Source organism: Periplaneta americana, chromosome 8 (genome assembly GCF_040183065.1).
Source record: "Periplaneta americana isolate PAMFEO1 chromosome 8, P.americana_PAMFEO1_priV1, whole genome shotgun sequence".
NCBI classification, from domain to species: domain Eukaryota; kingdom Metazoa; phylum Arthropoda; class Insecta; order Blattodea; family Blattidae; genus Periplaneta; species Periplaneta americana.
In genome coordinates this window covers 121,316-133,800 of record NC_091124.1, presented here as the reverse complement: position 1 = coordinate 133,800, position 12,485 = coordinate 121,316, and the positions used below count along the sequence as shown (strand labels likewise).

The 12,485-nt window shown below is 35.4% G+C and overlaps 1 protein-coding gene across 4 annotated transcripts in view; it reads left to right on the top strand.

Moving 5' to 3' along the window:
• Window positions 1–12,485, top strand: part of LOC138704391 (uncharacterized) — a 73,133-nt gene that overhangs the window by 49,267 nt on the left and 11,381 nt on the right. For all 4 annotated transcript variants that reach the window (XM_069832219.1, XM_069832223.1, XM_069832221.1 and 1 more), the window contains exons 21-23: window positions 2,569–2,816; window positions 5,680–5,752; window positions 9,923–10,134. In XM_069832219.1, the coding sequence (XP_069688320.1) occupies window positions 2,569–2,816; window positions 5,680–5,752; window positions 9,923–10,134 (533 nt within the window). The remainder of the gene's footprint in view (window positions 1–2,568; window positions 2,817–5,679; window positions 5,753–9,922; window positions 10,135–12,485) is intronic.

The following is a 12,485-nucleotide window of genomic DNA, read 5'->3' as shown; positions in this document are numbered from 1 at the left end:
AAAAATATATGAATTAAATGAGAATATAATTAATTAAATGAATGAATAGAAAAATATATGAACAAAATGGGTAAATACATAATTAAATTAATAAATAAATATATAAATGGATACATGAATAAATACATAAATATGTGAATAAATGCTTAAATAAATAAATAGATACATAAATTAATGAATAAATAAATATATAAATTAACATATAACAAATCAATAAATGAATGAATGAATAAAGATATGTAGAAGTAGGAACTGTGAATTACACTCCAGCACGTTCAATAGGCTGTGTAAAATCTCGTAAATATGCAACGGTGGTCAGTCTTTCTATAAAGAAAATCACACCAATGATCTTCACATGAGAGGAATGTTGGGTTATCTGTAGCCCAAATATTGGAATTTTGTATGTATATGTATTATGACAAATAGGGAAAAAAGCTTCATCCGTAAATCTCCTGAAACCACAAACATTAGGAAATGCTTTCCTAGTGATTCTTTGGATACTGTAGGGAGATTTTTGATGATGGGATAATTTCTGGAGGTTTATGACCCATAGGTTTCCCATACCTTACTGGAAATTCATTTTTATTTAAAAAATAAACTATAAACAGTAATATCACAGAAATCATCATCATCAATGGCACGACAGCCCTTCATGGGCCCTGGCCTTCTTCAGAAGTTTTTGCCATTCCTCCCTATCCAATGCCAAACTTCTCCAATTTCTAACACCCCAAGTCTTGATGTCATCCATCACACAGTCTTCCCATCTCAGTCTCGGTCTCCCAACCTTCCTTCTTTCCATCGGAATAAATTTAAAAACTCTCTTCGCAACTCTATCACCTTGCATTCTCACAACATGCCCGGCCCAATCCAATCTTCTTATTTTTATCAATTTAACAATGTCCGGCTCATTATATAATCTGTACAGTTCGAAATTATATCTTCTTCTCCATGTTCTAACTGGTCCAAAGATTTGCCTAAGAATCTCTCTTTCAAATGTACATAATAATGTCGCATCTGACTTCGACAATGGCCAAGTCTCAGATGCGTAAGATAGTACAGACCTTATAAGAGTTTTATGTATCATAAATTTTTGTACTCCTAAATATAATTTGGGATTTCATATGTCTTCTAAGACAATACAAGCATCTATTGGCAGATAATATTCGTTTTTTATTTCAGAACTAACATTATTTTTGTTGTTAATTTCAGAGCCAAGATAGTTAAAACTATGGACAGTTTCAAATTTAAAAGAGCCTATTTCCAGGTAAGGGGGTCCATTTATATTAGCTCTCGTGACTGGCATATACTTTTTTCCTTCATTAATTTGTAAATGAACATCACAGAAATGAATTATTGCAGAATGGAAAACGTATGACTTGAAATGGTGTGCAACTATTATTTGTGGAGGATCCTAGAATCAGAGTTTACAAGGAATAACCACCCGCAATGTACACGAACTTAGACGATAAAAGAACAGGAATTAGGCATTTGATTCCAACAAACAGGACAGATTAATTTATTCGGAAACGAAGGACATTGTCCAGATACACAGAACCTGAAGAAGGTACATTGTGACTAGCAGTGGCGTAGCATGAAATCTTGAGCAGGGGAAGCTAACTCAAGTTGTCTTTCATGCAACATGAGAAAACATATTACAAAAATATAGTCTTAAAATAAATAGTAGTCAATGTCAAGTCAGCAGTCGAAGATTGGTTGGAACCTCGTAAGTAACACCAATAAGGCATGACCTCAAATAAATGGTACATAGTAAAATATGATTTCACGGTTTACACATATCTCTAACAAATAGACACGTATACGTATAACATTCGCTCACTCCCTGTCATACTTAGATAAATCACAATATTAATGGTCAATAGATACAGTATTGGTATCATTATGTAAGTATGCGTCTGTATTTTGAATGTGTCCTTCATTGACAGCAAGGGAGTCGGTCACTGGTTTTTTAGATCACACTTTTGTTCGTAAGTCAGTCTTGATAATAGAATTGTCCTAAAAAATTCAAGTAAATTAGTGTCAGGAACTGTTATTTCACTCATTATTTATTATATCAGCCACAATGCACACTAACACTTCAACTGAACACAACTGACGAAAAGGGATAACTCGGAAACTACTTATTTTCAATGTCAAAGCTAGCTTCTTGCGAGCCTTGCGACCAGGATAGTTTAGTTAGAAAGGGATGGAAAATCTGCGGGGTGGGTTACACAGAAGAAACCAGTCTGCTTGGAAGCTGGTGTGTGCAGGCTTCTTGTTTACTGCTGCATCACGAATCATCCTGAGCTGCCGCATCACAATATTTTACACGTAAATGTAAATTCTATTAAAATTAATAAATAATTTTCTCCATGAACTGCAGGTTTATTATGAAATTATTATTAACTGGGCAAGCTGAGCTTTTTAGCTTACATTGACGCTACGCCACTGGTTACTAGCCCTCTGATAAATGTGTACACATTAGAAATTAAGCCCCATCTTGTGGAAAAAAAAAAAAAAAAAAAAAAACAAATTTCTGTCTCTTTTAAACGTATGTTGTGTGACCCACAGCACCGAATAAAGTGGAGCGGCTGACAGTGTACAAACAGGGCCGCAGGTTGCTGGGGCTCCGGTGGGCTGCCCCGAACGACACACACGGAACACTGAAGTCGTTCACCGTGTCGTATAAGCTGGAAGGGGCTGCAGAGCAGGACGAGACCCACAGAGTGCTGACGCCTCCCGCCCCATGCGTGGCATGGCCGGACATGTACTGCCACACACTGCCTAACCTGCGGCCGGAGAAGGCCTACGTCGTGTCTGTGAGTGTCGTGCTTCTTGATATCAACATGATCACAGTTCAAATCTTAATAGTATAAAATATATACTAAGTAGTGAGAGGGGAGTTGAGGAAAATCCCTATGATTGCTTGTAACGTCTATACAGGAACTGAAATATTCATTCTTTCCTTCTTTCTTTCTTTCTTCTTTCTTTCCTTCTTTCTGTCTCTCTGTCTTTCTCCTTTCTATCTTTCTTCTTTCTTTCTTTCTTTCTTTCTTTCTTTCTTTCTATCTTTCTTCTTTCTTTCTGTCTTCTTTCTTTCTGTCTTTCTTCTTTCTTTCTTCTTTCTTTCTTTCTTTCTTTCTTTCTTTCTTTCTATCTTTCTTCTTTCTTTCTTCTTTCTTTCTTTCTTTCTTTCTATCTTTCTTCTTTCTTTCTGTCTTCTTTCTTTCTGTCTCTCTCTGTCTTTCTTCTTTCTTTCTTTCTTCTTTCTTTCTTCTTTCTTTCTTTCTTTCTTTCTTTCTATCTTTCTTCTTTCTTTCTGTCTTCTTTCTTTCTATCTTTCTTTCTTTCTGTCTGTCTCTCTTTCAGTCTGTCTCTTTTTTTCTGTCTGTCTTTCTTTCTTTCTTTCTGTGTGTCTGCCCTTTCGTCCTTTTTTTCTGTCTTTCTTTTTTCCTTTTTCTTTTTTTTTTATTTATGTCTGTCTTTTCTGTCTGTCTCTTTCTTTTTTCTGTCTTTATTTCTTTCTTTCTTTCTTCCTTCCTTTCTGTGTGTGTCCTTTCTTTCTTCTTTTTTATGTCTTTCTTTTTTTCTTTATCTTTCTTTTTTTTCTTTCTGTCTTTCTGTCTGTTTTCTGTCTCTCTCTTTCTTTTTTTTGTCTTTCTTTCTTTCTTTCTTTCTGTGTGTCTGTCCTTTCTTTTTTCTTTTTTCTTATCTTTCTTTTTTTCTTTCTGTCTTTCTTTCTTTGTCTCTTTCTTTCTTTCTTTCTGCTGGTCTGTCCGTCCTTCCTTTCTTCTTTTTTCTTTCTGTCTGTCTTTCTTCCTTCCTTTCCTTCTGTCTTTCTAATCTTTGTTTCTGTCTTTCTAATATTTGTTTGTTTGTTTGTTTCTTTGTTTCTTTCTTTCTGTTACTCACTCACCACTTAGATCTTCAGAGAATGTACCATCAGCTGTTTTTGTAGTAAAAAATATAAAATTTGCCAGTTTTTAAAATCTACAGAAGTAAGTATTTTTGGCATAAAACTGTAAAATAGATGTTTACAACTCAAATAGGCTATTTTAGGCTGTTATAAAACTACGATGAAAGAGTAATGGAACGGAGAAAAATTCTCTCCGGCACCGGGATTTGAACCCGGGTTTTCAGCTGTACGTGCTGATGCTTTATCCACTAAGCCACACCGGATACCACCTGGCGTCGGACAGAATTGTCTCAGATTAAGCTCCAACTCTTGGGTTCCCTCTAGTGGCCGCCGTCTGCACTACGTCATAGATGTCTATGAACGTAGGACTGAAGTCCACACATGTGCTGAGGTGCACTCGTTATGAGTGACTAGTTGGCTGGGATCCGACGGAATAAGCTAGGGAACCCAAGAGTTGGAGCTTAATCTGAGACAATTCTGTCCGACGCCAGGTGGTATCCGGTGTGGCTTAGTGGATCATGTAGGTTGTGTTGTAAAATTAGGTGTTTTATTTTATGTTTTATTATTATTGTGTTAAATTGTATTGTGTATTCTTATTGTATTGTGTATAAAATTGTATATGTGTTGTAAATTTTATTATGTATTGTAAATTTTATTGTGTATTGCTTATCATTTTAACTGTGTATTGTTAATATTGTATATACCACTGCCACCGGGTGCTTGCCCACTTGCAGTGTAAATAAATACATACATACATACATAAAGCATTGGCACGTAGAGCTGAAAACCCAGGTTCAAATCCCGGCGCCGGAGAGAATTTTTCTCCATTCCATTACTCTTTCATCGTATGATGACGCAGAATATCTGCATGGAAATATCATATGTACTTCGGTACATTAAAATAATATGTATGTTATAAAACTGCCAGGTTCCTTGATTTTTCATGAATCGTGGTCATATTTTTACATTTTCATTAGTTAATGTTTGAAAAAGAAAATAAGCATTTGCACTGAAATCCCAGGTTTATCTGCTAGGTATCGTGGAAGAAATCCTTTTGCGGAAGTATTCAGGCTAAAGGATTAAGTTATTTTTCTCCACTTTTCTTCCAGTGTGTTGGGTTTACAAAATAAATGTGTATGACTGTTCTTGCTATGGCAGAAACTTCTACTAGACTATTGTGCAGATAGCATAACCATCAGGCGTTTGTATTAATCTCAGCAACCTGGAAAAATATTGAAAGGGAACAGTCTCAGAGCTTCTTCATACAAAGCAACTGCACGTTTTGATCACCTTTATTTGCGGAAATGTTCAGAAGAAACAGCTAAGTTATTTTTCTTCACTTCTGTGCATCATGATAATAGATAAATATGTTAGATTGTGGTGGGATTTTACAATTCGTCTGATTGATCTCTGTACTAACAGCGAATTGCCTTACATAGACAGAAACTTCTTCTAGTCTCGTATTCTGCAGAAAGCATATCCATCAGGCGTTCACATTAATCGCAATCGGAGCCTCAGTGAGGGACAAGGAAAAAATATTATTTAACTAAGTTATTACACGACGTTACATTCCTTTAAGGCTTTTCGGGACTAATCTTAACATTTATGTGAGCTCCTAGCCTGAAGGCCATTTGTCTCACTCCATTAGCACAATTCGCTTTGTGATATTGGTGCTTGGACATCGCGTTATTTCAGTTGTTACAGTTTCCTGCCTCATCCTTTCTCGACTACATTACTGAAATTGTTTGTTTGGCTTTAAATTTCAGGTTCGAGCTCGAAACACAGAAGTGGATGCTGATGGAGAGATTGCCACAGTAACAGCTTTTACTAGAGAAAGCGGTATGTATAGAATGTGATTCAGATCCTAGTTGAATTTGCACAAATAAAATGACTGGGCGAACTGTTCCCATTTCTTTATTACACGTGTGTTTTGACATAGAGATTTAACATTGCCGTATGTACAAAATAACCTAATCAGGCGGCTATATTTAGAAATCGGCAGGCTTTGACAATTTGTAAAACAAGAAAACATCATTTATGGTTGCTAAGTCAAATCCTGATGTTCTCTTGTTTTACAAATTGATGAAGCCTGCTAATTTGTAAACATACCGGAATAAAAATTAATGTTAGCACTTACTTACTTACTTAATGGCTTTTAAGGAACCCGCAGGTTCATTGCCGCCCTCACATAAGCCCTCCATTGGTTCCTATCCTGAGCAAGATTAATCCATTCTCTACCATCATATCCCGCCTCCCTCAAATCCATTTTAATATTATCTTCCCATCTATGCCTCGGCCTCCCTAAAGGTCTTTTTCCCTCCGGTCTCCCAACTAACACTCTACATGCATTTCTCAATTCGCCCATACATGCTACATACCCTGCTCATCTCAAACGTCTGGATTTAATGTTCATAATTATGTCAGGTGAAGAAAACAATGCGTGCAGTTCTGTGTTGTGTAACTTTCTCTATTCTCCTGTAACTTCATCCCTCTTAGACCCATATATTTTCCTAAGAACCTTATTCTCAAACACCCTTTGTTACTGTTGCTCCAAGATACTTGAATTTTTCAACCTCTTCGAAAGATGAATCTCCAATTTCTATGTTCCCATTTCGTACAATATTCTGGTCACGAGACATAATCATATACGTTATCTTTTCGGTATTTACGATGCAAGTACTTACTGTAAATAGACTGAATATAATTTCACAACAATAATGAGAGCTTTAGCAATAGAAAGCATCAATATTCAAAATACCCACATACAGAATGGCTCAGATCTTTACAGAGGGGTAACACAGATCACTGAAGAAGGTGTTGCAGCTGAAGTTACATGCCCTAATTTTTCAGTTTGGTCCACATTCAACAAATTTTGATGGAGAAATAACAGATATCTGCATAGCTTTACAGGATCTGTTATACAGAATAAATACATTCCAGAAAGTTGTAATTCTGTCAGATTCGCAAGCCGCTATACATGCAACACTAAAAAAGTGTTAAAATCCAGGAATCTAGAAACATAAATCATTTGATCAATTTAAAAAAGATCATTAGTATACAATGGATCGCCTCACATAGTAACATGCAAATGAAATAGCATGTGCCGTGGCAAAAAGAGATAACAATAATACAAAAGCAAAGCCAGGCATTTTCTTTCCATTCTATAAAACAAATCATCCACAACAAATTTAATTTAAACCAGATAAAAGAAATAGAGGACAAAATAAAAGACAAATCATGGGAAATAATATTAAGAAATCCTGAAGAAATTCCACAAGTGCCACCATGAATATCTGCTTCACTTTGTTTAGATTGGTGACAGGTCATGACTATTTATCAAGCCATTTTCAGAGAATAGGAGTATTCAATGGGTAGTAAGACTAAAGCTTAAGTACTTTCTAAAGGTTTATACTTTTTAGTTTGAGCACTTTTGATAATTTGATAGTATGAGCATATTAATTAAAATGTGTCTCAGTGAAACATACAGCAGAGTCCGTATAGGTCAGTTTCTATCTGATGCTTTTCCAATTCACTGTGGGCTAAAGCAGGGAGATGCACTATCACCTTTACTTTTTAACTTTGCTCTAGAATATGCCATTAGGAAAGTTCAGGATAACAGAGAGGGTTTGGAATTGAACGGGTTACATCAGCTGCTTGTCTATGCAGATGATGTAAATATATATTAGGAGAAAATCCACAGACGATTAGGGAAAACACAGAAATTTTACTTGAAGCAAGTAAAGCGATCGGTTTGGAAGTAAATCCCGAAAAGACAAAGTATATGATTATGTCTCATGACCAGAATATTGTACGAAATGGAAATATAAAAATTGGAGATTTATCCTTCGAAGAGATGGAAAAATTCAAATATCTTGGAGCAACAGTAACAAATATAAATGACACTCAGGAGGAAATTAAACGCAGAATAAATATGGGAAATGTGTGTTATTATTCGGTTGAGAAGCTCTTATCATCCAGCCTGCTGTCAAAAAATCTGAAAGTTAGAATTTATAAAACAGTTATATTACCGGTTGTTCTGTATGGTTGTGAAACTTGGACTCTCACTCTGAGAGAGGAACATAGGTTAAGGGTGTTTGAGAATAAGGTGCTTAGGAAAATATTTGGGGCTAAGCGGGATGAAGTTACAGGAGAATGGAGAAAGTTACACAACACAGAACTGCACGCATTGTATTCTTCACCTGACATAATTAGGAACATTAAATCCAGACTTTTGAGATGGGCAGGGCATGTAGCACGTATGGGCGAATCCAGAAATGCATATAGAGTGTTAGTTGGGAGACCAAAGGGAAAAAGACCTTTAGGGAGCCCGAGACGTAGATGGGAGGATAATATTAAAATGGATTTGAGGGAGGTGGGATATGATGATAGAGACTGGATTAATCTTGCACAGGATAGGGACCGATGGCGAGCTTATGTGAGGGCGGCAATGAACCTTTGGGTTCCTTAAAAGCCATTTGTAAGTAAGTAAGTATGAGCACTTCCTGCGATTATATACTCGTAACCACTAGAACATACTCATTTTCGTAAGAATAAAGACATTCTACCTAACACGAATATATACTCATCTCTACAGCCTTCTTGATCGTTTAAAAGTTAGTATGTACTCGTGTTACCTATTCTCTTTGACCACATTGCACCGTGATGCTCAGTTTTTTTTTATAGACTTTCACATGCTATCCGTATGCTGTAGTGGTTTGTATTTTGCTTTTTATAAATAAAAAAAGTAAATAAGTAAGTAAATAAATAAATAAGTAAATAAATAAATAAATAAGTAAATAAATAAATAAGTAAGTAAATAAATAAGTAAATAAATAAATAGATAAATAAATAAACAAATAAATATTAATTAATTAAATAATAAAATAAATAAATTAAATAAACAAATAAATAAATGAATAAATAAATAAGTAAATAAATAAGTAAATAAATAGATAAATAAATAAACAAATAAATATTAATTAATTAAATAATAAAATAAATTAATTAAATAAACAAATAAATAAATGAATAAATAAATAAAGGTGAAAGAGAGAGTGAATCAGATAAGTGACGTTAATAAACAGGAAACAAGAAAATAGTACCGGGAAATCGTCATTACGGGATGTTGGATAAAGATTACAATCCATTTCTATAATTCCAGTTATGCTAATTCTATTTTTTATTATAGAGAGTTATATATATATATATATATATATATAATTTTAAGTTACAAGTAATTGCATTTTGCAATTCAAATTTTACAAAATAGACTGTAATTGTTAATTATATTTAACAATACAATCTAACCTTATAATTTGATAGCCATTCATATTTTTGTAGGTTATATTTTTTATGTATAACAAATACGTGTTTAACCTTTTTCACATTCACTTTTGTGAAGCGTTAAAGGCTTCTGAAGTTCATGTCTTTTTCTATATTTTTCCATGAGGTACTACATCGTTCATAAATTCTGCCATTTTTTTTTTTATTTAACTTTCAGCTGAACACAAATCAACAAATATTCAGAATTGAGCCTGCTACAAACCATACTCAGAATAACATGAGAACGAACTTATAAATATGAGAATATACTAGCTTTTATTCTTATCAAGCATGAGTATATATTCTGTACAAGATGGACACTTGAGTATATTCTACTATGCTTCTATGTTATGAGTATGTAATCAAAAATGAGTAGGTACTCAAATGTTTTTATTCTTACTAACAAGAGTATATACTAAAAAATGCCCAGTATATACTATATACTCATGTTTATTCTTACCACGGACCTTCCTGTATGCTATGTAACAGCAATGAATAAACGAATATGGAACATCTTAAAAGATGTGCAGCTGTGGAGAAAGAAGTTACCTTGGTGTAAAAGTATTGGCTTTGTTGCCAAACGTCTAGGCATTGACACACACATTTTATATTATTATTTGTAGATATTTATTTACATTAACAGCACAATGTTTCGGAAATTGATTACATCTGTTGTTGTGCTTGTAGCCCCCGGACCGCCAACTTTCCTGCGACTAGTTAAACGTGACGACACAAGCATGACCTTTGAGTGGGGTCTTCCGCTGCATCTCAACGGAGTACTCAGGTCGTTTGTCATCAATATCGAGGAAACCGACTCTTTCAATGACACAGAATGCTGCCAGTACTTCCCTGTACAAGAAATCGTGACGCAGGCTGAAGAAAGTACTTACACTCTGCAGGTAAGCTTCACTACAGGTTCGAGTAATAAATTCTACTGGCATACGTAGGAAAAGTATACTGCCTTAGCAATCATTCTATAGGACTTTTAGCGAAAATGTCATTATGAATATAGGTACATTATCATTTGTTTTATTTATTATTTGTAAAAATTCATATTGTGAGCCAGGCTTGTAACTTATTTGCTTCTTAATAAAAACAGTGGGGTCTGCAGTAAGGGGAGTTGGGTTCCGTTGTGACATGAAGTACGGGGAGTAGGGTATATTCCATGTCTTCTTACCTGTATACTGTAAGAATAAGATCTAACCATTCTCCATCCTGTTACTACGTAATATGTTATAGTATAGAATTCTTTAGTTGGCAGAGAAATTTAGACAGAGAAAGATATATTTCTTACCTCTCACTCACTCAGTGGCTGACCAGACTTCTGTGGGGGGGGGGGGAAAGCGGCAAGAGACAGACAACCCCATGAAGCTATTTGTATGTACAGTGGTGGATTCTTCTACTTCTACTTCCATGTTGTCGTCATCGTCGTCACTATCAGAGTCCAAACTTATTATGAAACGATCCACTGCCTTGTCAATCATTCCATCCCTTTCCCAATAAAAATACTCTTCCTTTTTAACATGTTCACACACATTTTTCCAATTCTCTGGTGTGACCTTGGACAACACTTCTTCAAATAATTTTATAACTTCACTGGATTTGAAAGATACATCGCGTTTAATGACATCATTTTTCACTTGAGGCCAGATGAACTCAGTGACACTAAAATTGCAGTGATATGGTGGCAGTCCTACTACGGTATGCCGGTGTGGTTCACTTTGAGCTAAGGTATCCAGTTCGTACCTTACCATTTTCTCCTTTTTAATTTTATTATGTCGCACAGTAGGATTATTGTCGCCTTTGGGTCGTACTCTATGTTGTTCTGACGTAACGAAGACTGCATGTCTGATTTAGAAGATGCAGAAGTGGGAGCTTTATTTAACTGTACAGAATGGTAAGAGGCGTTGTCCATTACTATGATGCTGTTTTGTGGAATGTTCGGAAGCAGTTTGTTTTTGAACCAATATTTGGAATTAACGGCATTCATTTCCTCATGGGAATTGTTAGTAGATTTTGACTTAAAACTATGATAGGCTCCTGGTATAAATCCACACGAAGATCCAGCATGCACAATAATAAATCGTTCACCATCGTCACAAACCCAAATTTTGCTCTTCGTGTGATTATCTGCCTCTTGATGGCAGCCGCACTGAACGAGTCTGTATTGGTTTTCGTGGGAGTTCTTTGCGGCCGCTTTTTGCCCGGAATTGGCACTTTTCTTCCTGATTCATCTGCTTCTCTCTTTTCATTTAGAATATGGTAACAGTGCGTTGAGATACTCCACACGCAGCAGCAATTCGCTTTGCTACTTCAACTACGCTTATTGTAGGATTTCCGAAAACTCCTCTATGAAAAACTTACGTACATTGCACACTATTTCCCTGGCGTCAGACTGCAGTGGCTTTCCTCTTGTCCTACACCAAGAATCACGAACACTAGGACAAGAACGCCTAATATGAAGCACAACACCTCTAACATTTTAATTATAAAATGATTATAGGTACCTTCTCAAACTACACTGAAAAATGTCGTTAACACACAGTTGTAATAACATCCACCACTGACAACCTTTCCAGATGTACTGGTGAGGGAGAGGGAGGAAAGAAAGAGGAAATGCTGTTATACAAGTATCTGTGTCCTAGGATTAATTCAGCTCACCCTCCCTGACCCTTCTCAAGACATCAGGTAGCTCTGCCAACATAGATCTTCCCAAGTATAGTTGTCAGGTTGAATTTTCTTTTGCCAGCTTTGTTTCGAATTTCGGTGCTCACAAGTAATGAAATTGGCAATTACTTTCCAACTGTTATGTTGACAGCATCGTTTCTCTTTGAAGAAGTTGCCAACATTAATGAAACCAAAGTTACTAGCGAGCGTCATTTGAAATCTAAACGTACTTAATAATTATTAATACAAATGAATGTTACTAGTCAGCGATGTATACAATGTTGAGGGAAAGAAACTGGCCACCCTACCCCATTATTATCTGGTTTAGTTGCCTCACGAGTAATGCCTTATTGCTGTCACTTATGAGTTTCAAACCTGTGTTTGGGCAGTTGACTAAACAACAACAATACTAATAAATAATGAGGTAAACATTAATAAGCAGGTATTCGGTTTTCGGCATTTCTACAAATCATGTCATGTGTTCAAATAAAATAGACTTTTGGGTTAGATTTCATGGATTGTAAACCGTTTTGTCAAAACAATGTGTTTCATTTATCAGACAAAATGCATTTTAGTATTGATC